Here is a 27,935-nt window from a genome sequence, read left to right on the forward strand (position 1 = left end):
GGGAATACCCAGTGTTTCTTTCTCTCCCCTCTAAAGCCAGACATAAATTCTGAGTCAGCTCCTTTCTCCTTGGCAATATGTCTATGAATTGCTCGATGTCTTTTGGTTTCACTTATAACTCCTCCTGGTAACTGGTTTTCTCTCTTGCTATTCTTTTGGGTGTGGGCAGGAGCCAGTCACTTTGTTTACAGTCTCCTTTTGGCTCCATAAACTTGAGGAAATGAACAGACATGCTCTAACACATACCTTCTTTTCTGGCTTGTCTAGGTGCTCACATGAACTGGAACTTTCAGTACTGGAGGATAGCAGAACCCATTAGACACAGGTGTATTAGGACTTCGGGGCACCCATCAGCTTTAAAAAATGCAATTTCAGTTAGTGCCAGGTGTTGAGATAAGCACTAGGGACATAACAATGAATAGGAGAGCCACTGTCTCTGCTTCTGAGAAGTGTGCAATCTGGGGACATTTATTTCTGCAGAAAACATGTGAGAATTTACTGAATGTCAGCTATTGCTCATTTTTAAACAGAAACAACTCCTGTATTGAGGGTTATGGTATGTCTGTAGGGGTAGAGAGAAAGAGGGCAGAATATATTTTTAAAAGATAAAGTCATGTGAAAAAATGGTAAAAGCTGTGGGGAAAAATAGCAGGCTCAGGGAGACTGGATGTGTCAGAGGGAGTTTCCAGCTTTAAGCAGGTTTCATTGAGGTTGTGGCACTTGGAGGAAGGGACCATGGTGTGTTTAGCCTTTTCAAGGCTATAGAAGGCCAGCAGTGAGAGGTGTGAGCTGTGATTTCATCCTGAATGAAAAGGGGAATGTCTTAGTTTCTTTTTTCTTTGCTGTGATAAAATATTCTGACAAAGGAATTTGAGCGGTAAAGGCTTTGTTATTTGACTTACAGTTCCAGGTTATAGTTCATCATAGCAGGGACGTCATAGTGGACAGAAGATTGAGAGAACTGGTGTCATTACATCCATAGTCAGAAGCCGAGAGCTCATTTCCACCGATTTGTATTGTCTAGGATCCTCTGCCTAGGGAGTGAGTGGTTCTACCCACAATTAAGATGGGTCTTCCCATGCTAATTAACGCAATCAAGACATTCCTCACAGACAGATCAGAGGCGTTTCTCTCAGGTAATTCTAGAGCCCATATAAGTTGATTACAGTAAACACCACAGGGAACCCCTGGATAGGATTGTTCTGGCGGTGGATGTGATGTCATCAGATAGGTGACAGGTGGAGATGATGAAAAGTGGGTGGGTTAGAGACCTATTTTGAAGCCAGGACCAATCGGATTTTGGGCAGATGGGACATGGGCTGGGAAAAAGGCAGACATCACTTCAAGATTTTTGCCCTTTAAGGGCATGGAACAGCCACTGACTGAGATGAAAAAGCGCTATTTGGAGAACTTTTTTGTGTATGGGGTTAGGGCTTTAGGTTTGGACGCTTTAACGTTGAAGGGCTCAGTAGTTACCTAAGTGAAGTGAGCAGTAGGTTTTGAAGCTGTTTGAACCAAATCATTTGGGTGACATCTCTAAGGTCTCAGCAAGTTATATCCGGATCCAGGGTCTCCAGGACCCTAAAACAGGTTCTTACAGAGCTGGTCACGACACACTAGTCTTAGCTGACCTGAAGGCTGGAACATACCTGGGAAGCATTGCAGTCTAATTAGCTGGCAAAACTCTCCTTCCTCTTTGGGGAGGAAGAGAAGCGCTGTCGCACAGCAGCAGCACGCCGCCTTCTTCCTAACTGGTTGCAAAGGGCAACAACAGCCTGCAGGGGTTCGGAATTCTGAAACGTGGCCACGCCCCCTCCAGCAAAGGGGCGGAGCCTAAGAGTGGGGCGGGGTCCTGCGTGAGCACGCCACAGAGGGGGGCGTGGCCTGCCCGGTGCGCGCGCCTTGCCGCCGGTGATCAGCTGGTCTGCGCTCCCCTGACGTGGGCTAGGGCACGTCACCGCCGAATGGCAGCCTCCAGAAAGCCACCGCGAGTAAGGTGAGGGGACTGTGCCGGCTGGCCGGCGTCCGGGCGCGCGAGCTGCACACCCGGGAGGGTAGGGAAGAGAGGGCGAGGAGCGGCGGGCCCGTGGCCGTCGGGGGCTGGCCAAGACTGGCGGGAGCCTTCCGAGCTGGAGCCGGGGATCGATCCGTGCAGCCGGGCAGGACTCAGCTCGCTTCCGGCGTGGCCGCGGGCACCTCCGGGCGGCCGGATCCCGTCCTGGGACCCGGGCGGGCCGCGATCTTCACCAACCCCAGACCCGGAGGGAAGGCCCTGCTATTGCAGGAAGTTGGTCCCTCTTGAATCCACCCGGGGTACTCAGAGGTGGTTGTGTCCCTGTCCTCACCCTCCCCTTCCCGCGGCAATCTAAAGTTACAGCCCTGAGCATTCTGATGTCTGCATTTTACCTCTTATCCACCCCCTCCACAGAGACAGGCAGCTGCGGGGCCCTCCCCACACAAATGGTCTCTGGGGCTATATCAGGAAACAGATTGGCATAACCTTCCGTAAAATCCCACCAGGAACCTGCTCTGGGTGCTCCTTGGACACAGGAAGTGCGAAGATATTTCTCAGCCTCATGTTGAACATGTTTTAGTTTATTCTCCCCCCAAACCAGACACACATAGCTATTAAAAGTGGGAAATAAGTACACAAAGGCCAGAATTAAAACTGTGGTGATCCACAGAGGCTTACCAGTCCTCTAAGATCAGTTGAGGCTCGAGTGAACTCATGAGAAACTGCAGCCCGACTTATTTGTAGAATTCTGACCATATTACGCTTGTGTTTTGTGAGTGGACAGATCTCAGTCCTACCTTGACTTGGACCTGATTTTGTGGCAGTACGTTAAATACGACCAGAAATTCACATGTACACTGTGGAGGGGTGTGGGTAACTGTCCACATGGATAGACCTTTTTGGAAGTTTTCTCCTGGAAAATAAGGTCAGGCAAGTGGAAAATGATGTAATGCCAAAGGCTGAGAGGAAGCATTGAGGACCAGACCGTAGTCATTGCTGGATCCATAGAGTGACAGTATTGGGGGTGGTCTTTGAATGGCAGTTGGTAGGCTGATACGGGAGGCCTTTTGTTTCAGGATGCTTTCCTGAAGTGGTAGAATTCCAGTGCCATCCAGTGTACGAGGACTCCTTTCATTTTAGAGGGATGTAAAATGAAGCTAAAGCCAGAAGAACCAGGACCAGCGTCTTTTGTGCCCCCTTTCACTTCTGGCTCTGGTTTGCTCAGCTCTTGACTGGGGCAGACTTTTTCCTACAAGACTCCTAGGTGGCCAGGCGGTGGTGGCGCACCTTTAATCCCAGCACTCTTTAATCCCAGCACTCGGGAGGCAGAGGTAGGTGGATCGCTGTGAGTTTGAGGCCAGCCTGGGCTACAGAGTGAGTTCCAGGACAGGCACAAAGCTACACAGAGAAACCCTGTCTCGAAAAACAAAACAAAACAAAACAAAACAAAACAAAACAAAACAAAACAAAAAACAGACTCCTAGACTGACAGTCACATAGAAACAGTTTTACTTCAGCATGGTGAGACTCCTAGGCTCACAGTCATATAGAAACAGTCCTACTTTGGCTTGGAGAGACTCTTAGGCAGACAGTCACATAGAAACAGTCTTACTTCAGCATGGTTGGAGCAGGACTCTTAGATCTTACTCTAACCAGACTTACTTGATTGTAAATGTTATCTGAACTAGTTGTCATGACCAGAGGTGTGTACTAACCAAGCCTGCATCCATGATGTAGCACATCAGTGATGGATACTCATTCCAAGTCTTGGACTGAAATGGAGAAGGTGGTCCTCAGGTCAAGAGGGTGGGCTCCGTGTGGAGGAAGACACCGTTGCCTCCTCTCCCACCCTCACAGCTTCTCCTGTTTGTTTCATGGAGTGTCGTTGAACACTTGGTTGTTCTTTGGCCTCAGCTCAAGCATTAGAGCTGTGTGATTCTCATCACAGGCTGGGAATGGAGTTAGGTGCATACCTAGAACTCTATTGGGATTTCTTTGTAAAATGAGAGGGAGAAAGGGAGACAAATGCATAGTTTCCAGTAGTTCTGGCCATAGCCGTCGTGCGCAAAGATTGATCAGGGAGTGTTCTGTATACTCCTTCCCACTGAGGTACCTTTTCTTCATGATCTGGAGAAGGTCTAGGCTTCAGAAGTTCTTGGAAGCGGTAGAACACTGAGGAGGGACAGGGACATCGAGAGGCCTGGACTCTGATTCTGTAATACTTTGCTTCTGAATAGTTGAATGACTTTAATAATCACTAGTTATAACATCGGTATAATTCACCGATATTAAGGACATTTTTAACTCCAAATGCATTTTTTTTTTAAGATTTACTTATTTTTTATTTTGTGTATATGTGTGCGTGCATGAGTTTTATGTGTACCGCATATATGCATTAGCCCTTTGGGGGCCAGAAGAGGGCATCAGATCCCCTGGAACTGAAATTACAGTGAGCTGCCATGTGGGTGCTGAGACCCTAATCCAGGTCCTCTGCAAAGAGCAGCAAGTGGTTTTGACCACTGAGCAATCTCTTCAGGTCCTTTCCCCACCCTGGCTCCTCCTCACAACTCCTCATTTCCCCAGCATCCCATTGTCTTCAGCCCTTGGCAACCAGATGTTTCCTTTGTCTCTCTAGGTTGCCCATTCTGGCCATTCATATAAATAGAATCATACACTGTATTTTTTTTGGTGTAGGTGACAGTTTTTCCCTGAGTATAATTTTGTCTTCTCACCTTTTCTTTTTACAGTGCTGGGGTTGAATCCAGTGTCTTACGCATGCTGTATGCTGGACAAGGGTTCTACCCCTGAGCTATACCTATCGTCCTTTGAACAAGTTTTTATGAGGCAATGTTTTCAGTTTTCTTGAGTATATGCCTACCAGTGGAATTGCATGGGTTAGATAACCATATTTCTTTTTCTTTTTTCTGAGACAGGGTTTTTCTGTGTAGCTCTGGCTATCCTGAAACTCACTCTGTAGTTCAGGCTGGCCTTGAACTCAGAGAGATCCATCTGCCTCTGCCTCCCAAGTGCTGGGGTCAAAGGTGTGTGCCACCATTGTCCGGCTCATATTTAATTTTTAAGGGAACTATTGAGTTGTTTCCAAAGCCACAGCACCAGTTTACATGTCGTTAGCAATGCCTGATGGTTCCGACTTTCTACATCCACATCCATACTTGTTTCTTTCTTTTTTTTTCTTTTTTTTTTTTTGTGGCCCGTTCCTTTAATCCCAGTACTCAGAATGTACAGACAGGTGGATCCTGTGAGTTTGAGATCAGCCTGGTCTACACAGTGAGTTCCAGGCCAGTCAGCAACATAGTGAAACCCTGTCTCAGACAAATAAACAAATTATATTTTATGTGTGTGTGCGCGCCTGAGTGTATGTATGTGCAGGAGCCAGCAGAGACCAAAAGAGGGTGTTGGACTCTCTGGAACTGGAGTTACAGGCAGTGTGAGCCACTGTGGGTGCTGGGACCGAACCTGTGTCTTCTGCCAGAGCAGTGAGCACTCTTAACTGCCGAGTCATCTCCAGCCCCTGACTATGCCCCTCTTGTTGGGTGAGAAGTGGTATCCTTCCTTTCTCCAGTGCTGGGGTAGAACCCAGGGCCTCAAGCATGCTGGGAGAGCCACTTGCTTTTCCCCTGGGTGCCAGCTCCAGCCATCATGGCTGTTCTGCAGACTTAGGATGCTCAACGATGTTGAACATCTTTTTTCCCTCTCCCTCCCTCCCTTCAGGTTTTTTTTTTTTTTTTTTTTTTTTTTTTTGAGGTAGAATTGTGCACTTAAGTCTAGGCTGGACTCAAATTCGTGGCAGTCCCCCTGCCTCAGCCTCCTGAGTTTTGGGGATGCATGTGCGAGCCACCACATTCAGTAGTGTTGAACATCTTGTCTATCTTTGACCATCTGAAGAAAGGTCTTTTCACATTCTTTGACCATTTTCAAATTATGGTTATCTTTTTATTGGTGAGTTGAGATAATTGGGGCCCTTTTGGCTAATCTCAGTCCCTGGTATTACTATATTTTAGGATCTACTTGTCAGCTTATATATAGAAGCCAGCTGGAATTTTGATAGAGAATGTTCAATCTTATATTAACATCTTTTTCTTTTTGAGACAGGACTCTGTGTGTAGCCCTGGCTGTCCTGGAACTTGCTATGTAGACAAGGCTGGCCTCTAGCTCACGGAGATCGACTGGGCTCTGCCTCTGAGTGTACCATCACACCTGGCGAGTTTTATATTAATGATAAGTAAGTCTTCGGATTCATGAATCTGTATATTCAGGTTTTATTTAACTCACATGTCACCAATCTTTTGTATATTTTACATTATGCATTTTACACTTTCTTTGCTAAGTATATTAAGTATTTTATTGTTTTTGATGCTATTGAACAGGGATTTTTCTTTATTTCTTGATGTTGAGAGCAAAGGTATGGAAGTATAATTAATTTTTACATACTGTGTCTTTGGTGAGTTCAGTTACTCTAGTTTTTGGTGAGTTCTTTAGGGTTTTGTCTGCTCAAATCAATGGCATTGCAAATAGAATTTACTTGTTTTTTGATCCGGATACATTTGATTCGTTTTCTCGCCTGATTGCCCAGGATAGAACCACAGATGCGGTGTAGAGAGCAGTAACTTCTGTCTTGCTTCTTCCTTATACGGCAAAGCATTCAGTTTCCACATGTCCTGTAGGTCTAATAGTTAGGTTGGAAAATAAAAAACAATTCACTTATTTATCTGTGTGTGTGCACATATTGAGGTCAGAGGACAACTTAGGGGAGTCGTGTCTGTCCTTCCACTATGTGGGTCCTAGAGATCGAACTGGTAATCCATCTTAGCCGTAGGCTCCTTGACCTGCTGAGCCATCTCATTGCTGAGTACTTTTATCCTCATTGGGTGTTGCATTTGTCAAATGATTTTTTTCCATGTCTTGAGATGTTGATTTTGCTCTTTATTCTATTGATCTGGTGTCTTAACATTAAATTTACTATGTTGACCAACCTTGTATTCCTGGGATAAAACCTGTGTTTGCTCTTTTCTGGCATTTTGTTGAGGTCATGTGCTCTAACATCTATGAGATCCCTGGCATATCTTACTTTGGACAACAAATTCAAGGCATTCTGTCCTATATTCTTGTAGAGGCTTCATGGCCTTGTATTTGCTATACTCATTTTCTGGGATGTTCTTCTAGAATTGAACATGGCTAACTTTGTCACTTTTTTTTTTAAAGATCATTCTTTGCTAACATGGCAAGTATTACCAGAAAGACCTCCCTTGCCCTCCCTTCCTTTCCCTGCTTTGTAGAACAGTGTCTGTTGCTTTCTCTCCCCTGTCCTGTCTCCCTGGCCCACTCATAAGTCAGAGGTCTCGTCCACCAGTGTCTACACTAAGATCTAGATACTAGAAAGTTCTCAGCCAATACTCGAGTGAAGGTGATAGAGAATTCTCAGGTGCCACAGATTTAGAGGGACTTACAGCTTACCTGAGATGGTGAACTTAGCCTGGGAAGGTATGAGATCCAAATGGAGGCCTTTATGCCTGAGATCCAGGGTCCCTATAGATGGTTTGCCTAAGAAGTTAATGTGAAAATTGCAAACTGTGACAGTAATGCTTGTATGAATTAGGACATAGCTTTTCATAGATAGTTTACATCCCTGCCCCCCCCACCCCTTTTTAAGATAGATGTTCATTCTGCAGCCCAGGGTGGGCTCAAACTCTTCCCCTCCTGCTTCAGCTTCCTAAGGAGTGCTGGGATCATAGGTGTGTACCAAATGCCTGGCTGAAGATAAACTTCAATTCCTTGAGGCAGGTTCTCATGTATCCCTGGCTGACCTTGAACTAAGTATTGAGCTTGTACTACCCAGCCTGGTTTGTACAATGCTAGGCATTGAGCCCATGGCTTCCTGCATGCTGGGCAAGGATTCTACCAGCTGAGCCACACCCTCAGCCCGTGAAGATAACTCCCAGTGAACCACCAACGGGGAAAAGCAGCACATCCAACAAACACAAGACTTGCTATCCAAGGCGGAAAGTTTGAAATAAATGCCTAAAATGATCAAGCTGCTAGGAGGAGAAACTGAAACCAGAGTGGAAGATTAGGACACCACAAAAGAGTGAAATGGAACAAAGTAGAACCTTGTACAAGTGTAAAATCTCATCATCGAGAACATAGTTACAGAAAATAAATCTTAGTCTAGTATGGGACTAGATGTAATTGAAGAGAATTCATGAATTGGTAGTCAGCTGAAGAGGTCTGGCTGCTGTGGGTATGTTTAACAATGGCAATCTAATGTGCCCCATAGGGAAGTGCTCCCTGCCTGGGGTACCCCATAAGGAAGTGCTCTCTGCTCTGGGGTACACAGAGTGGAGGGTGGTTTATCCAAAACTGGTGTGCCATCACTGATACCAGGGTAAGAGTTCTGACTCACCCAGGAAAGCTGCTCAGCCAAGTTACGCCTTCTTTGACTGAGCCTTGCCACGTTTCCTGGGGCCAAAGTCTGCAGCATTCTGCTCTTTCTCTTTAAGGGCGAATCACCAGGATTTTCAGCTGAGAAATTTAAGAATAATTGAACCTAACGAGGTGACACCTTCAGGAGACAAGAGTGTGGAAAGAGGTAACAACAATTTTGCTTATAAATTAGATGGAATATCACAAGAGTTCCTGTCCCAACCTTAGATTGACTTGGAAGAGAGCTCAAGGGATTTGTAATTGAGTGTGACTAAGATGAAGTTAAAAATCATGCTGTCCTCTGGCTTCCTGGTGATCGGTTACTGTTTTTATATATTTACCACTTAAATTTATTATACTATGTTTGTTTATTGTGTGTATATGTAAGTGTACATGTCATGGCGCATGTATGGAGGTCAAGAGACAACTAGTGGGGATTGATTTTCTTTTTCTACCATATGAATCCTGGGACTGGAACCCAAGTCAGGCTTGGTGGCAAGCACCCACCTGCTGGGCTGTCTTGCTGGCCCTAGTTTTTTTTTTTTTTTTTTTCTTCATGTTATGGGGATGGATGGTGGCGGGTGGAGGCGATTGTTATTGGAATGTCTTCTGGTTCTTCTAGTGCCAACTTTTATCTCTAATATAGTCCCTATTGATTATCTTAGAAATTAACTTTCTACCTTTTGTCAGATTCTGAAATGGGAAAATATATTACTATGCTGTGTACATTTGGTATGCGATTAGGAAAAGTTCTTTTTTTGTGGGGGAGGGATTTCCAAGATCAACTTACTTCTTAAAACTGGTTAGCCTCGCTTTGCTGTGGCTACCCTAACAGAATTGCAGTGTGTCTTCCATCCTGAAGTGGCTGTGGGAATACCAATGGTACTGTGTGCAGTTTTACATCTAAAAATACACTGTCCAGCTCATTTTGAGTATATTAGGGAGAGGAGAGAAGTAGGAAAAAGAGGGCTCAAATAATCAAATTTGGAGTTGGAAGAAAACTTCCAACTGTATGAAGGAGGTAAGAGTTCCCAGGAGCTAAGGTGGCAGATGCCAGCTGGAGATCAGAGCCCAAGTATTGATTCTACTGGTCATAGGCTCATTTAATCCTCTATTAAGTCCCCTAGCAATGTTGGTAATGGAGCATGAACTAGAGAATTGCATAGACCTTGGGTTCTGGCTCTTGATGGTCCAGCTTACTTGGGCAACTCCTTAACTCTTTTTTTTTTTTTTGGTTTTTTCGAGACAGGGTTTCTTTGTGTAGCTTTGCGCCTTTCCTGGAACTCACTCTGTAGACCAGGCTGGCCTCGAACTCACAGAGATCCACCTGCCTCTGCCTCCTGAGTGCTGGGATTAAAGGCGTGCGCCACCACTGCCCGGCTTCTTAACTCTTTTTAATCCCTATTCCTTTAAATGGCAACAATGAAATCTTGCTGGAAAGAATCATTGTGAAAATCAAGCACTAACGTATGTAAAGCCCTCAGCTATCACAGCCAAATAGGCAGAGACACAGACTCTGTTTACAAGAACATCTGGGTATAATCTAGGATGCTGAAATTGAAGGGTATCAGCCCCCCTGCTCTTACAACAAGATGAGTGGGAATCCCAGCTGGAGCCTCAGGTCCAGGTTCACATATTTCTAGAGTTCCTTCATGTGGTGCTTTCGTACTTGTTATCATGTCTAGTGCTAGCCACCCAGCGAGGGGAGTGAGCTGTGCCTTCAGTGTGGTCAGGCAAAGCTTCTGGGATCAAGGCTTCAGGTTTAAGAACTTATTTCATATGCAGGAGACTTCAATGAGTCATTCTCTGTAAGGCATGATTTAAAAACACCTGGCAGTGTAGGCTAATGTTACATCATGGACTGGTCTGTTGCTCTTGGCTTTCCACTACCCTGCACACCGCTCAGCTCTTGGCAGCTGCTAACATTTCTGAAAATAAAAGGATGTGGAGTGAGATGCTATAATATGGCATCTTCTGAGTTCCTAACTTTTTATTTCACTGTTATGTAGCTTTTTCTGAAAAGATCATAGACACACCATTGTGATACTCAGCCATCTAAATGTGCATAGTTATGCATGGATACAGAAATGACATGGTCTCTGCCTTAGGGAAAAGCAGTATACATGCCTGTTACATCATTCAGCCCATTGCATTTCTTCTTAATTTATTCTGTATCAGACTCTAATAACTGCAGATACTCCTAATGCTTCTCCTAGAATAACTAGTTTTCATCAGAACTACCCTTTGAGTTTAGCAGCCATGACTGTCACGTGCCTTTCCTACCTTAGTGGCTGGGGTACACAATTGTGCCAATTTTGTCCTTCAGTCACTTTCATCGACTGTTGTTGTACATGGCTGAGGCTACTCAGCCGTCTTTCCTCTTGTGCTTACCCCGGTGGCAGTCTGTGGCTGAGCTGTTTGTCTGACTTCAGCCATTGTCTGATGTTGGGGCCTCTACTCTTGCTGCCAACTGCCCCTCACCGCATGTATCTGTTGGTTGCACTTTTGGGAGTTTTTTCATCATGTCAAGGATACAGATGACAAGGAAGTGGCTACATTTGACCCAAAACAACAAGCGATGTGATGAGCCGGAAGGATAAGAAGGCAGAAAAGGGAAATGTTGAGACTAGCCTTGGGGGCTGAGGTCATGGTGGATGGAAAGAAATACACAATTGTAATAAATTAATGATGCTTATGGTTCTAAGGTGGCCCGATTGGCCAATCGCAGAGAGGGATAATAGTAAAGAGGCAGGAAAGAGTGATGAAGGCCAGGGTGTGGCGGTGAGGAGACGGCATAGTGAGTAGGAAGCTGAAGATGACTTTGACCAAACTCACTTGGTCTTGATCGTTTTCAGTTCCCAGCCGAGGTGCTGATGTTTGCTGCTGTGTTAAACTTGTCCACGAGGTTAGTAACTGCCAGTGTGGGTGCCTTTGGTGCTGTGCTATGAACTCCTAGGTGGTGCCAACAAAACCCTTAGGTCGAGTGTGCCCTAATTAGCCAAATTCTGTAAGAAAATTAATGATCTCAAAAGAAAGTACCATGGACTCTGTCAGATATTTGCTTTTTAAAATTTCTTATGCCCAGGCTGCACACCAGACCAATTAAATCAGAAGTTCCCAAGGCAGTTCTAACATGCAGCCAAGGGTGAATCAGTATTCCAAAAGAAGTCTTTATTTTGGCCTGATGTGAAAATGTTACCATAGGTGGGGGAGGGGGCCTGCCTGCTGTCCCAGATGTTCAGAGAGTTGCAGTAGGTGGAGCTCTTGAGTACAAGAGGGTTGGACTAGCATAGGCAGCAGAGAGACACCCCCCCCCCCCACACACACCACAGTGGGATGGGGTTTAATTTGTTTAATTAGAAGCATAATAAATCTGTTCTGAAATTCAGGAAAGTTGTCACAGCCATGTTTTCAGGCATTCTTTTGAGTTCACAGTGGGTTTTACTTTGGATTCAGTAGGAGTGTTAACATATGCATTGAGTTTTGACTTTTAGGGAGTGGATCAGTGCTGGGTATTGAACCTAGTGCTTCATGGTGCTAGGCAAGTGCTTACTACTGAGCTGTGCTCTTAGTTCTAAGATGTCATAAGAATTCATAGTAGTCCAGATACTTCTTGTGTGTGTATGTGCGTGCTACTGGAGATTGACTCTAGAGCCTAGTGCATACTAGGCAAGAAGCCCAGCACTGGGCTGTGCTCCCACTCCGAGCTGTATCCCCTAGACTGCACCTCACTCCCCCCTCCCCCCCAGCTGTATCCACAGCCTTCTTTTTCTTTTGAAGTCGTGTATCATATCACTAATTTGCCCAGACTGGCCAGGAACTTGTGGTCCTTTTGCCTTATTCTCCTTTAGAATTACAGGTCCGGGCCTCCAGGCTTGGCTTCAGACCAGATATTCTGATCTCTGTTTCTCTGAGACATGAGCTGATAGAGGCTAAGTAGAGGAGAGATTAGGAAAGGAAGTTCCTCTGAAGACAGTTTTCAGAAGCAGCTGTAATGTAAGGAACATGGATATGATTGAGTGGTGAGTAGGACAGTCTCCAGCAATACTTCCTTTGAGTAATTCTGCTCTGAGACTCCTCTGAGCTGTAACAGTTGGTGCAGTTGTCCTGGTGGAGATGATGAACTGGTCAGTTTTTCAGCGAGTCATACAACTGGTGTGCGGTATGTTGTAGGGAAGTCTGTTGAGGTCACCATAAAAACTGAAGTGTGAGAATCCAAGGTGCTGGTGCTGATGAAGAAAGAGAAGGAAGCAAATGGAAAAGAGACAGTGTGTGTAAGCTGCAGCAGTCATGTCCGTCTGTGAGAAGCCCCTGGTTTAGCTGCCTCATAGGAACCCCCCTCCATTATGCATAATTCTATATCAGGTTGTTTCTTGATAACTAAGATCTTTTATTACTTGCTTAAAATGAGTTGCAAAATCCCAAACACCAACAATGTTTAATGCTGGCAAGGATGTGGAGCAACGGGAACTCTTGTTCATTGCTGGTGAAGCATGGCCAAGCCACTTTGGAAAGCAGTTTGAAAGTTATTTACATGCTAATAAATGCTTGTCATGTAATTGAGCTATCACATTCCTTGGTATTTACCCAGATAAGCTGAAACTGTATATCCACACAAAAGCTCTGAGCGTGATTGTTTATGGTGGCTTCATTCATAGTTATCCAAATTTGGAAGTAACCTAGGTGTCTTTCAACAGGTGAATGAATAAATAAGTTGCAGTACAGCTAATTATTAGAATAGCATTCAAAACTAAAAAGAGTTGAGATAGCACACCCTAAAAAGATATGGGGTGTTCTTACCTTCATCTTGCTAAGTGAGAGAGGCCAATCGAAAGGACTACCTACTGTATGATTCTGGTTGAATAATATTCTGAGAAGGTCTAAACCAGATAGTAAGAAAGATGAAAGATTACCAGGGCCTAGGGGAGAGCGAGGGATGGGTAGGTTGAGCATGGATGATTTTGGGGGCCAGTGAAAATACTGTACATGGTGGTACTTGCCTACAACCCCAGCCTGAGGGAGGAGGATGTGAACATGAGCCAGCTGAGTTACATAGTAAGTTCTAAATCAGCCTGGGATATAGAGAGATCCTGTCTCAAAAATCAAGGGCTGGTGCTCTAGTTTACTGGTCTGTTGCTCAGGAAACACTGAAACAAACACAGCTTGGGGAAAAAGGATTTATTTCAGTTTACACTTCCAGGTCATTCAATCAATCATCCAGGGAAGTCAGGGCAGAGACTCAAGCAGGAACTTAAGCAGTGGAGGACCACTGCTTACTGACATGTTCCTTCCAGCTCTTGTTCAGCCAGCTTGCTTATTTATGCACGAGCACACATATATGCGCACGCACGCGCGCGCGCGCGCACGCACACACACACACACACACACACACAAATGTAATTTAGAAATTAAAAGAAATACTTTGAGCTGGGTATGGTGGAACATGTAGTTCCCAGCACTCAGAAGGCTGAGCAGAATTGTGAGTTCCAGGCCATTCTAGCATACTTAATGAGACTCTGTCTCCAACAACAGCAACAACTCTAACGAACAAATTCCTTATCATCCCACTTTGACTTCTAGCATTCTAGGCATGTTTTATGTTAGTAATGCATGGACTGAGGACTGTGTGCTTGACCACAGCTCTGTTGGCTTTTTGTGATGTCATTGATTAGGCTGCCATATGACTGTGGCTAAGGCTTATCTATTGGATGAGTCAGTATCTGTTGAGTAAAGGTCTTTTTGAAGAGCCTACTAAGCAGGGGCTGGAGAGATGGTTTAACAGTTAAGAGCTCAGGCTGCTCTTTCAGAGGACCCGGGTTTGATTCCCAACACCCACATGGTCACTGACAGCTGGCTATAAATCCCGTTCCAGGGAATCTGCTACCTTCTTTTGACTTCTAAGGGCACCAGGCATGCATATAGTGCACATACATACGTGTAGGCAAAACATTCATATACATAAATAAATCTTAAAAAAATTGCAGTTTTATACATTTATATAATTTTAGTCATTTTCATCCCCATTACACTCATCCCCCCACTTTCTCATTAAAACCTTTCTTTTCATTAAATCACCTACTTTCATATCTTTTTATATGTTATTTGTGGTCTATTTAGTTTAAGAGTTGCTTACACAATATGGGCGAGTTATTTATTGAAACATAGGCAGCTATCAGTGGCTACATAACTGAGGAAAATTACAGTGCCCTCCCAGAAACCAACTGGCACTAGTCTCTCAGAGATGGGTGGGGCTTTGTCTGTGATGAGATGTTGCCAGGCCCCGTCCTGTGCAGGTCTGGTGTGGATAACCACAGCTGCAGTGCATTTGGAGTGTGACAGTCGTGTTGTACGTTGAACCTCCGTCCTCTGGCTCTGTGTGCTTTAGGTCCCTCTTCTGTGATGCTCGCTGAGCTTTGCAGTGGGTGATACAGATGTCCCATTTGGAGCTGATTACTTACTATCACTATTCTTTGCATTTTGACATCTCTTTGAGCAAGCTATGAGGAGCAGGCCAGTAAGCAGCAGTCCTCCATGGCCTCTGCATCAGCTCCTGCCTCCAGGGTCCTACCCTGTTTGAGTTCCTGCCCTGACTTGCTTCAGTGATGTACTCTGAGGTGGAATTCTAAACTGAAATAAACCTCTACCCCAGGTTGCTTTTGGTCATGGTGTTTTATCACAATAATGGAAAACCTAAAATTATGACACACTCTTACATGGGTGATTGTCCTTCTGGAAATTTCTTTGTGCATGTGTATATTTTAAAATGCAATTTTAAAGTAGCATAATCTACATATGCCCTTTCAAAATATGTTTTTAATTACCCACCAGGCCTAGACATCTTTCCAGTATATATCCCACACATACACCTATGTAATATTTTCCTAGGTCTATATAAGTTTTCATGGCTTGCTTAGTGTTCTATGCATCATAGTTTATCTAACCAATAATTCCTGTTTCTTCCACAGCTATAAACAAAGGTTGACACCTATATTTTTATATATCTATTTAATTATCTCCTTAGAGTAATATCCTAGAAGGGCAAGATAATTGGAAAATGAGTTTTAGTGGCAAACTTTTTCTTGCCACCTAATGGATGTTTGGAAGTAATATTTAATAACTATAAACATAAGTGTCTGTGGCTGCTTCATGCTTAGTCTGGTGGTGTAGTCAGTTTGAAGATGAAGCTGCAGGAGGATGGGATGAGGGAGGATGGCATGAGGGAGGATGGGATGAGGGAGGATGGGATGAGGGAGGAAGGGAGGAGGGGAGATAGGATGAGGGAGGATGGGATGAGGGAGGATGGGATGAGGGAGGATGGGATGTGGGAGGTACCCTCCTTTAGCTTGCTTTGAACTACTAGTCAGTTGAATTGCGGGAGCCAGGCTGGTTTTGGAACAAATTCTCCTGTTGTTGCAGACCACAGGATGGCTCCAAAGGTGACATCAGAGCTGCTTCGGCAGCTGCGACAAGCTATGAGGAACGCCGAGTATGTGGCAGAACCAATCCAGGCCTATATCATCCCGTCAGGAGATGCCCACCAGGTACCAAGTAGAGATGGCTGAAGAAAGGACCCATCACCTGCCTTGCCTTTTATCTTCCCTCAGCTCTAACATGTTTATAGAATTCTAGTTGTGAGCCCATGAGTAAGTGTGTCTTCTGGGGCCTGACACAGGAGTGGTACCTGGTTAAGTCTCACTGAATGCCTGCAGCATTGACCCTACTTCTTTGTTCCCAGTGAATTCAGCTCTTCCAGTAGATTGTGAAGAAGTCAGTGGGCAAATTAAGGGCATAAGTTCTGGATCTTTCCATTGCTGATGTCTTCTATCCCATTGCTTCTGCCATGTTCTGACCCCATCAGAATTGTCTCTTTTGCCTCTCTGTGCCTATGCAGATGGTCCTACCCCCTCTGGCATTGCTAGAAGATAGGTAGGAAGCCATCAAGGCGCTCCATCTTAGTGGTGATGAATGAACTCAGGACTGACTTGATGTAGGCAGGTCAGCAGGTGTGAGTGTCCCCCTGTGATGGTACTGAAGGGCTAAAGGTGGAGGGTTCTGGTTTAGTGAGAGAAGAAACAGTGTACAAAGTGCTTTTGCTCCCCACTGAGGCATCTGTATGTGTGTTTTTTTCCAGCCTTTGCTCATGTGCAGGGCACTACCTCAGTGGTGTGCCTCATGCCAACAGGAGAATTGTTTTCTACCTTAAGAATCAGTTAGCTGGGTGGTGGAGGCACATGCCTTTAATCTTAGTACGTGAGGCAGAGGCAGGTGAATCTCTGAGTTCGGGCCAGCCTGGTCTATAGAGTGAGTCCAGGACAGCCAGGGCTACACAGAGAAACACTATCTTGAAAAACAAAACAAAACAAAAAAAAAAGAACCACTTTAGTAGTGGGGTTAAGATGTCTATGTATGGGGTGGGAGAGATGGCTCAGCAGTTAAGAACAGTTGCTGATCATCCAGCAGATTTGAGTTTGATTCTTAGCATCCATGTTGGGTAGCTCACAACTGCCTGCAACTCTAGCTCTAGGTTACCGGATACCTCTCCTTGCCTCTGGAGGTGCCCTCATATATGTATGTATTATCACCCACAGACACACACACACACGTTGAAAGAAAAGGTGTGCACAAGTGTCTCTTGTAAGGCAGAGAGAGTGTGTTAACTACTGTGAAGAAAACGATCAGGCTGTAGAAGTGGGAGGATGGGAGAGGGTGATCATGGGGGATTTGTGAGACAAGATAGTTGAACTAGAGCCTGAAGGGTAGTGTGGGTCGTGGAAACGGGAGGGGAAGGGAAGGGGTTTCAGGTGAGGGTTAATAGGAACAAAACCAGGGAGGCAGACAGTCTTAGAATAGTGTGGCAGTTTCCCTGGTGAAGTCTCAGGGAAGCGTAAAGTGTTAGTGTGAGTTAAGGCTGGGTTTGAGGAGTCCTCAATTGCAAGTGGCAGAAACTGCTTCCACACACCATGGACAATAAAAATGCTTTGGGAGTTTAGACCAGTGGTTCTTAACCTGTGGGTCGTGACCCCTTTCTTGACATCATGTTTTTTCCCGGGCCAACAGGCAGGTTACAGAGCAGGGAGTATAAACTGCTAGGCTTTCATTTCCTTATCTCTTACTTTGAAGATACTAGACTGAACCAGAGCCTTCATCCCAGGTCCAGAGTCCAGGGGAGGATGAGATTGCTGGAACTCCCTGTCTTGTGCTCCCGCCCCCAACATCATGTGGCACAAATGATGGGGTCTACCATGACGGTGCAGGTGGCAAGTAAAGGTTTGACTGTGCACTGCTAAGCTCCGACCTCTGTGTGTGGTATTTAGAAGTGCTCTCCACATGCGTTCTGAGGTGTTTGTTTCTTGTCAGATGCTCTACAAACACATCTGTGATCTAAACAGTGAAGTGAGCTGTAGTCAAACTTCACACAGTCTACCAGCATAATCACTTAGAACGTGCAGTACTGCAGTGTTAGCAACATGCACACGTTGTTACATGACAGGTTCTAGAAGTTCTTCATCTTGCAAAGCAGATGGAAACTCTACCCATTAAAGGACCCCTCCGTTTTCCTTCCTCCCTGCTCCCGTAATCCTCCACTGTATTTCAGGTTCTAGAAGTCTGACACTTCAGATGCTTCATGTAACCAGAATCGTGTTTGCCCTTTGTGACTAGACTGCTTTACCTAAGTGTCCTCAGGGCTCCACTGCGTATCACAAGAGCTGACGCTGATAAGGGCTTTCACCCCACTCTTTCTTTCCCTTTTCCATTTGCTCTCCTTCCCTTTCCTCTCCTTAACACGTTTACTTTATTTGTGACCTGTCTCCTCCAAGGGTGGCCTAGTGCAGGAAGATTTGAGCCTCAGTGCACCTCCAGTTCAAAGTCAAAGGGCCTGGCTCAGGCTGTGTGTGTGTGCAGCTGTGTGTCTGTTTGGGTCTGTCTCTTTAGCCCGGTCTTAGCTACGCTCTGTACTGTCTGTAGAGAACACTCTCACAGCTAAGCCAACCCAAGTTTTTCCTGATTTTCTCAGTCCTGGGCGCTGTTCATGAGAATTTATCACAAAGCTGGTTTTCTCCTTCGACTCATTGAATTTTAGATGCTTCTGCCTCTGACATTGAATGTGACCTAATATACTCTTTGGCAGTGATAGTAAGGCTGGCCAAAGGCTGGTGCAGGTTTACTCAGTCCTTCAGCTTTTACTGGAATGTCATTGTTGAAAGTTTTTCCCTCCATCAGGAGGTTGCGGCTCCAACCCCAGGAAAATGTGTCCCTGAGGAGCATCCTAAAAACAACAAATCAGGCTTGGTCAGTGCTAGTCACTGTGTAGCCCAGGCTGGCCTTGAGTTAATTTTTAATTATTTTTAAGTGTGTGTGTGTGTGTGTGTGTGTGCGCGCGTGCGTGTGCGTGCGTGTGTGTATGTGTGTGTGTGTGTGTGTGTGTGTGTGTGTGTGTGTGTGACAGTTCAGGTGCCCCCAGAGGCCAGAGGTGTCGGACCCCTGGAGCTCGAGGTACAAGTGGTTGTACTTGTGAGCTGCTCAGTGTGCATGCTGGGAATTGAACTCGGGTCCTTTGCAAGGAGCAGCAAGCACTTTAAACTGCTGAGCCATCTGTCTACTCCCTGGCCTTGAACTCTTGATCCTCAGTCCTCTTGGCTCAGCCCCTGCACTGCTGAGATCACATGCAGCACCGCACCCAGCTGTATTCCTGGCTCTTGTCCTTCCGTCCTCCCCACCAGGCCGCTCCTGGTTTTTCATCTTTCACTGACTTTCTTTGTTGCTGTGACTTAACTGCCTGTCATGAGTTTGTAGGGGAGACTGAGCTTTATTTGTTTACCATTTCTGCCTGCCTGCACAGGGGCTGATACTGGACAAGTGGAGAGGCAGGTGGTTCCCATGTGGGCCTGAGGGATTGTCCGTTCAAAGGCTTGGATGTCAGATTTGCCACTTAACCCGTCACTTAGATGTTAGACTTCAGTCTCAGCTTGCCTGCAGAAAGGGGACAGTGACATGTGAGTCACAGGGCTGCTGTCAGCAAATACTTGAAGCAGCTCTGCCCCTTAGGTTTCATTGTGTGAGCTGCTTCTGTTGTTATTATCACCATTATGGAAGCTAATAAGAGTCCCCTTTGAGTAAAAAAATAGACAAGCCACAATTGGAGATGTGAACATAAATATAAAATCCCACTTGTTGTAAGGAAGGGTTTAGCCAGCACCATCCAGGAGAAATTTGTGAGGTGTGTGTCACTTTAAATCTTTAGCCACACTATAAGGTAAAATATTAATTAATTACTTACTCCAGTGTATCAGAAGATTTTTTTATATTATTTTCATATATCAGTATAAAGAGTATAGATTACTTTTTTAGGAACCATTCAAATATGGTAGTTTATATTTATAAAACACCTCAATTTAAACATACGGTTTTGAGTATTTGGTCTGTATATACCTTTCATTAAATTTATAGTTGACAAAGTAGACTCACATACCCAAGTTGTTCTAAGCACACCCAAAGGTTTTCTAATAATTGAATATCTGTTTTAAAATTACATTGCAATTTGCAGGGTAGTGGTGCATTTAATCCCAGCACTCAGGAGGCAGAGGCAGGCGGATCTTTGTGAGTTTGAGGCCAGCCTGTCTACAGAGTGAGTTCCAGGACAGCCAAGACCACGTGGAGAAACCCTATCTCGGGGTGGGTGGGGAATTATATAGCAGTTGATTAAAGTGAAATAAAATTAAATACTTAAATTTTCAGTCTACTTTTCTTTAGTGCTTAGTAGCCACATGTGGGCCAAGGCTGCTGCTGTTCACTGCATAAGCTTGTCTACGTATGAACTGCATCCCTAGGTGAGAGGGACCTGCAAACAGTAGAGTGAGGAAGGCTTCCTGGAAGAAGTGCATTTAACTGGACTATGGGCAGTTAGAATTTGGATGTGAGGAGAGAGGTAGAGAGGGGAAGAGTGAGAGAAACAGACAGAGACATTCATAAAAAAAAAAAAAAAAAACCAAACAAACCATGGGCACATTTAGGTCAAGGCCGTCTGTCAGTCATCCATTCCTGTTCATAACCTTGACTCCCATAGTCAGGAGTTTTTTTTTTTTTAGACTCTCTTATAGTCCAGGCTAGTCTCAAGCTTGGTATTGTAGCAGAGGGTAACTTTGAATGCCTGTCCTCCTGCCTGCAAGGATTACAGTGTGCCACCCACCATGTCTGGATGAGTTGAGAGTTTTGTTAGCAGGAACTCAGTAAAGATTTTGGAACAGGAAAGTGACATGACCAATGGGGTGCTATTGAATATGGATTGGTTGGAGGAGGAAGACACAGAAGTGGAAACCTGTTGATGGGTCAGGTAGAATCCTGGAGTCTGAGTAAAGAGGGTCTGAGGTTGAGTGTTGGCCTTAAAGAGCAAAGCTTGGGAGGAGAACCAGCAGGGCCTGCTGTAAGTGTGAGCCGAGCAGGCAGGTAGCAGAGACTCTCAAGGGTAGGGTCCACGGGTGGTTAGGATGGCAGCAACAGCACTGGGTTCCTGTGGGGCGCACTGTGCAGTTGGGGTGACTCCACTAAGTGGGGCTCTGGGTCCTTGCCAGGACTTTGAGAACAGGGAGGAAGGGCTGCTTTGTGTGTTACTTGTTCAGCAGCCTCCTCTGCAATAGAGAGGCTCTGTTCTCTGTGATCCTATTTGTTTCATTTCAGCCTGATTCAAGGTTGGTGGAATTCCTCCTAGGGGTGGAGAAGGGAGGGCGCTAGAGAAGTGAAGGGGATCTTGAATTCTGTCCTTTGTGTACTTTCCAAAATACAAATACACCCACATACTGTTCCCTAGTAGAGAGGAAACAGATGAACCCCAATGAGGGATTATGCAAGGACTTGGCACTGCGGTGGTCGGCCTCTCTCCATCCTCCATTGATTTATGGGGTTCTCTTTAATCCCAGAGCAAGGCCCAGGGGAACTTTCAGTGGTAATCTGGACGCATTATCTCAGGCAGACACTGGAATTTCCAGGCATCTCCTGCTTCAAGCCAGGACAGTCATTGGATGGGAACAGGGCCAGGATTTCAGAAATCTTATTCCTCACCCTTCTCATCTGCAAGGCCCTGAGTTCTGCTCTTTGGCCTGGCTGAGTCAAAGGGTCACATTTTGTCAGGGCGAATCTGCTAATGTGAGTGTTTGGCAGTGTACGGTTCTCCTGGAAGACATGAGTCAGATTTTCCTAAACTCTTTGCATTTTTATCCATGCCTCCTGAAATCAGCCTCCTGTTTTGTTTTGTTCCTTAAACTTAATCCGGGGGCAGAGTCGTGATTTTACCCACTAGTTTATTAGAGCCAGTGCCTGTGGTGGGTAATGCATCGTGTAGCTTTAGGGGTCTGGCACCGTGAAGTCTTAAGTCTCGATCCTGGTTGATGAGAGACCTGACCTGGGCTCCTTCATCTGTGGTACCACCTTTCTAGCTAGCACAGGGAGAAAGAGTGTGGAGAGAACATATTTATTTTAACTCTTGACCCAGCCATCCTTTCCTATCATGTGACTTACCTAGTAGCAGTGGGGCCTGGGAAATGAAGTTCCAGCTGGGCGGCCACCATCCAGTGACCCGCTCCGTTCCTTTAGGGGGGAGTGCCAAAGCCAGGGCATTAATGACGTCAGTGTTTGGGCACAAGGAACTCATGTCTCTGTTCACAAAAACACGTGGTATTTTCTGTGTATAGACATCCAAACATTGAGGTTCACTTTTGTTGAGAACTTTATGTGTTTGAGGCATGTTCCAGATATGTGGCTTTAGGAGTGCAGGGTCAGGGAGGAGGAAGATGTGTCTCCGGTGTGGGATGTAATAACTTTCATCTTGTTTGTCCTGGCATTCAGGCATTAGTTGTCCTTGCCCTGTTCCACGTGCATGTGGCCATGTGACGGCTCTTCTTAAAACTCAGCACTAGTTACCACCCTGTCCTCAACCTTAGTGTTTCTCTAGAACTTGCAGGGTGGAGTGCAAGCCTTTCAGGGAGATGTTTGGGCCTCTGACCGTGTCTTCAAACTGTTCCCAGAATCCTCTGCTGCTGCCTCTGTTGTCAGGCCATTGGCTGGCAGCCCCAGGCCATTTGTCTCTTGCTTCCGGCCTTCTCTAGCTTTGCCCTCTGGGTTGTCCTCTCTGTCCTCCTCACCTGTCCCTGGTGGCCCAGGTTAAACCTCTGAGTGTGGCCTTTGGGTTTAAGGCAACCTTGAAGCTAGAGCAAGCTTTGGACTGCATATTTGGCGTACCCTATGTGGCTGTAGCTCATGTTTCTTGGGTGCCTGTCTCCTGGCCAGAGAGCTGACTGAGAAGCCTGATTAGGTTCCCTGCGTCTGGCTCGCTGCCTGATGCACAGGAGCAAGTGCTGCACCTTGTTAGTGCTGAGCACCAGCTCATACCCAACCCTGTAGTGTGGGCATCGTCTTCTCCCCATTTCACAGATGAGCAAGCTGAGCCCAAGGTTTATCCAGCTAGTAAGCTGAGTTCCAGGCTTGGTCATAGGCTTGAGCTGTCGATTGTGTGGTTATTGAAGATTGAGGACTCTGGGGGCATACTTGTATTCCTTGTTCCTTCTGAGTTTGTAACCCATTTGTACTGTATGGATTATACATGGTTAAAAATAGGAAATTGCTTGACAGTGCAGCGAGGATGAGGGCTTTTAAGAGTCAGGCCCGAGTTCAAATCTTCTCTCTACCATTTGCCATGTGGTCCCTTGAGTGGAAGGGAGTAATTGACTTCTGTGAGCTTCAGGTTGATTTTTCCATCTGTAGCTGGGGGAGGTGGTTCCTTCTAGACCTGCTGTGGTATTAGAAGTGGAGGAAATTAATATAGTCATTGACGACAAATGGGAATCGAGCCAAATACCTCAGCCACTGTTGTTTGTCACCATCATCCGAGACTCACAGATGTGGGGACCTCTGCAAGCTGGACTTGGTAGGGAAGCATTGTGGTAGAGGGGTTTGGAGCTGGATTGTGAGAGATGACTGAGGGTCTTTTTGTAGTTTGTAGGTGTGCTTTATTCATATTGTTTGAGTTAGACGCCAGCATCTAAAAATGGGGAGGTTTCTCATGAACACACGCCTTTCTTGTTTTCCCGAGTACTGAGGGCTGCAGCCCAGCATGGCGGCAGTGAGAGTGAGGGAGCAGCTGCTGCCTGTAGAAGATAGCCCCTTGTCCGCCTGCCTGCCTGCGGGCCGGGCCGCCTGTGCTGTAAGCACTCGGGTTGAGGAACCCCTCCAGCCTTTTCCTGTCTCCTGTCACTGCTCTGACAAGTCAAACAGCACACATGTGTTCCCTCACGGCCCCAGAGGTCTCCGGGTCTGTAGTGGAGCAGCAGGGCCGTGTCACTTCTGGAGGCTTCAGGGAGGCTCCCCTTCCTTGGTCTCCTGGCTCATGGTCTCTTCCTCCATTTTTGTAGAGATGGGTAAGGTTTTGTGGGCAGAGGGAGAAAGACCCTTCATTTATTCTGCACATGTTGGCTGGGGACCCACTGCATGGTCCCTGTTCTGTGCACAGGGACAGCTGTGACCGCTTTGATCTTGAGGGACACTCTGGGGGAGGCGTGAAGGACCTATGCGGCATAAGTATAAAGTGTTCCCTGAGAGAAAGCGGCTTCTATACAGTGTTCGAAGTGACTGGGTGGCTGTGTCGTCTGGTAGTTCAGGTAGTCTCTCCGTGGAGATGACATTCAACCCAGATGCACTGAGGAGAAGGCACTGGTTAGGGTGGGGCTGGGGTCCCAGGGGACAGCAGGGCTTGGTCAGGTGGTAACTGGGGGACTGGGCTGGGATTTGCATTGGATCTTAAACATGACAGGCAGCCATCAGAGAGTTCGAAGGAAAGTGGTAATAAGATGTGCTAATACTAAAAATGTCCGTGTGCTTGAAACTCTGTGTCTGAAGTGTGGGTTTCAGGGCAGTGTTCAGGTGGAAATGGCGAGGCTTGGGCCCGAGTCATCTTAGGAGAAATGCAGAGAAGTGGGAAATTCGGCAGGAAAAGCCAGCGGGTGTGTCTGCTTCTTTGCATCTTTCCCTTAGCCTGCTCCAGGAAGAATGTTCCTGGGCCCTGCCAGCGTCCTGACTGGGGGAGGGCCCAGGCCAGGACTCTGCTTGTCTGGCCTCCTTAGCCTGCAGTGTGGAGGTGATGCTGCTGCCAGTCTCACTGGCGGTGTCCTTCTGGCTTGCTGACCGCTTAGGTCATGTCTGGTTCTTGCCCCAGGCCTTGTCTGGGTCCCAGGCTAGACATGCTCATCTGCTGGAGAAATCTGTCCCCTGCTTTCTGCTGGGGCTGGATGGAACCTGTGGTCTGCCCCTGCCCCCAGGCTTGCCCACAGAGTAATGGGGCCGGCCACATTGGAGACATGTGTCTCTGAGAGAGATCTGGGGTCATTAGCACTGTCAGGGCATCCTCACTCTGCCCTCCCAGGTACGAGGCCACATCCAGGGAGCCGTGTTGTCACTTGAGAGCGTCCTTGCTGAGAGGATGAGTTACTTCTGTTAGCTTTGTTGCCCTGGCTCCTCAGATGCTTTCTCAGGAAGATGTCTCTTCTGTGTACATGCACCGCTTCCAGACGTCTGCTGAGGCCAACCCCGTATCCTGTCTGTCCTTCCCAACAGGCGTAGGAGAGATGTTGTTTTTATCCTCTCCAGCTCCTTTCTCCCTAACATTTTTTAAAATTTATTTTGAGACAGTTGTTTTTTAATTAAAATTTTATTTTATTAAGCTGCCCAGCTGTCCTTGGACTTGCTCTGTAGTCCCAGCAGGCCTTAAACTTGAGATCTTCCTGTCTCAACCTCCTGAGCAGCTGATAGAGGCCTGTGCCACGGGGCCTGGTGCTCCCCTGCCTCTCTTTTAAGTCTTGTACCCAGCAGTCGCTGGGCTAATAAATAAGGATTCTGCCATTCATAAATGACTGGTGGGTGGCCACGTCTTCTTTTCTCTGTAGGTCTAGTGAATTGTCTTTGTGTTTTGTTTGCTGTGTGTGCTCTTTTGGGTTTGGTAGGGGGAACGACACACTTTAGAGACGGGAATTGAGCTGAGTGAGCTGCAGAGCTTGGGCCTAGGGTGGGGGCCAGGTGTGGTCTGCAGCTCTTGCTTCACCTCTCATCTGCTCCACATCTCACTCTCCCCGAGAGTCCCAGATGATGGTCGCAGCAGCTTTGGTGAGGGTAGACAGCAGGAGTGGAGCATGGGTAATTCCCCCTCACTTGTACTGACTGTCTCCAAATGCCCTGGCTCTGGCCAGCAGTCCCATTCCCTACCCTAAGTTCCTTCCCTCCCTCTAGGGTCTTGCCATTCATATAACTGTTTCTTAACTCATGAGGCTCCTGCCTCAGCCTCTTCAGTGCTGACATGGCAAGTGTGCTACTATGCCTAACAGTATTTCCCTTGCTGAGTCCTTCGGCCTGGGAATCAGCTGACAGTGGAAGGAGACTCAGTTCTGGACACAAGCAGAGCTGGCCTTGGATCCTGGTCTGTGCACTATCAGCCTGACAGAGGACAAGCTACTTACAGATTTTCTTTTTGAACTTTAGTGTATTAGTTAATTGTCTGGCTAAAATTGTCGTTAAATATCTGACAAAAGCTACTAACTGTAATTGGATGATTCTCTCCCGCCCGTCAGTTTCTGAATAACCAGAGGCTAAATATTACTTAAAAATGCTTGGCTAGTAGCTCAGGCTTATTACTAGCTAGCTCTTACACTTAAATTAATCCATAATTCTTATTTATGTTTAACCACATGGCTTGGTACCTTTTCTCAGTACAGCATTCTCATCTTGCTTCCTCTGCATCTGGCTGGAGACTCAACTCCGCCCTTCTCCTTCCCATTATTCTCAGTTTGGCTTTCCTGCCTAACTTCCTGCCCAGCTCCCAGCCTGTCAGCTTTTTATTAACCAATGAGAGCAACACATATTCACGGCGTACAGAAGAACCATATGGGAGGAAGGGTTTGAGGATACACTCCGTCATGGCAGGAAAGGCGTGGCTGCAGGAGCATGGTACACAGATAGAGACAACACTTACGGAAGGGCTTGAGGATACACTCCGTCATGGCAGGAAAGGCGTGGCCACTGGGACATGCGGTGGCTGGTCACATGGCACCCACAGCTGGGGGGCAGAGAGAGATGAACGCTGGTGTTCAGCACACTTTCTCCTTTCTCCTCAGTCTGGGGCTGCAGCCTGCGGAACGGTACCACACACAGTTAGGGTGGGTCAGTCTTCCTTAATTAGCCTACTCTTACTCCTCCCTCTGCTAGGTGAGTCTGGATTCTCTGAGGTGACAGTGTTAGCCATCACTCAGGTTTCTTGCTTGCTATTGATCTTATCCTAACGAGTCCTGAGGATGAGATACTTTGTGGTAGAAGGTAGCCTGGCACAGGCTTCAAAGTGGAGGTTCAGGGGCTGACAGCGCAGGTTCAAATCCTGCCCCTGCTATTTACTTTGTACAAGTTACATGGACACTACTTCCCAGGCTGCCATGTGGTGGTTTCTCACACCTCCTGCCTCGGTGAGGGAAGGGGATTATCAGTGGGGCCTGTTTTTGCTGGAGCCCCTTGGATTGGAGGAAGTGCTTCTTCTGATTGCCTCACAGGAAGGGGAGGGCCTGTGTGGGAGACTGACTCCACCATGGAGGGGACACAGACAGGGTGTTCAGAAAGTACCAGCGTCTAATGAGAGACTTGTTCAAACAGAAATGCAGCTCCAGTTTTCAGGAAAATAACAGATGCCCAAAATGTCAGGCACGGGAGGGGGAAGGCGCCCAGTGTTTGCAGGATCTCATTGAGGAGAACGGTTGGGAGCCAGTTCTCTGTGCTTGCTTTGTTCCCCGGGGGGCTGGGGAGCTAAGGGCACTGACTCCGCAGCCCTCGGTTGGTCTTTCACAGGTTGGTCTTTCACAGGGCGTGCTGACTTGTTGTTGTTCTGCTTTTTGAGGCAGGTGCTTGCTGTGTAACCCGGGCTGGCATCAAACTTGAGATCCTTTTGCCTCAGTGTTGGGATTGCAGGTGTGGCCCCCATGCCTGGCTAGTTTTAAAAAAAGGTGTTTGGTTTGATTTTCTACCTGTACATTTGGCTCCATGAGCAAAGGTACCAAGAATCCTCCAGTCTTTGTAATACCCACAGGCTCTAGCACAGGGCATGAACAGTGGAGGGCCAACTCTCACCTTTTTTTTTCCAGAGTGAGTACATTGCTCCCTGTGACTGTCGGAGGGCTTTTGTCTCTGGATTCGATGGCTCTGCAGGTGAGTCACTGAATTTAGTGTTTTTCCATTGTCTTTGTTTGTGTTCCCCTCCCAAAGTAACAGAATTGTGTTTCAGCCTGTGCTGTAGAACCAAAAATAAAATGCAAACTGGACGTCCTCAGCTGAGCCTGTGCAGGATGGTGTGGGTTCCAGTTTCCCTGGCTCATCAGTGTCACCTTTTAGTGACCCTCTGTTCTTTTCTGTGTCTTTGCTGTTTCGAACAAAGCAAAACAACCTTCTAGTATAAGGAACAGTT

The 27,935-nt window shown here is 46.5% G+C and overlaps 1 protein-coding gene across 5 annotated transcripts in view; it reads left to right on the forward strand.

The window, feature by feature from the left end:
* The first annotated feature begins 1,861 nt into the window (after positions 1–1,861).
* Xpnpep1 (X-prolyl aminopeptidase 1) overlaps positions 1,862–27,935 on the forward strand; it is a 50,959-nt gene continuing 24,885 nt past the window's right edge. Inside the window, exons 1-4 of one of the 5 annotated variants that reach the window (XM_028875045.2) lie at positions 1,862–1,996; positions 8,533–8,621; positions 15,872–15,996; positions 27,616–27,679. In XM_028875045.2, the coding sequence (XP_028730878.1) occupies positions 1,965–1,996; positions 8,533–8,621; positions 15,872–15,996; positions 27,616–27,679 (310 nt within the window). In that variant the 5' untranslated portion in view covers positions 1,862–1,964. Of the gene's footprint in view, positions 1,997–6,158; positions 6,258–8,532; positions 8,622–15,871; positions 15,997–27,217; positions 27,323–27,615; positions 27,680–27,935 lie in introns of those variants that run through there. The other 4 variants (XM_028875050.2, XM_028875049.2, XM_037206166.1 and 1 more) reach the window with 4 other exon arrangements.

Source organism: Peromyscus leucopus, chromosome 1, assembly GCF_004664715.2.
Source record: "Peromyscus leucopus breed LL Stock chromosome 1, UCI_PerLeu_2.1, whole genome shotgun sequence".
NCBI lineage: Eukaryota > Metazoa > Chordata > Mammalia > Rodentia > Cricetidae > Peromyscus > Peromyscus leucopus.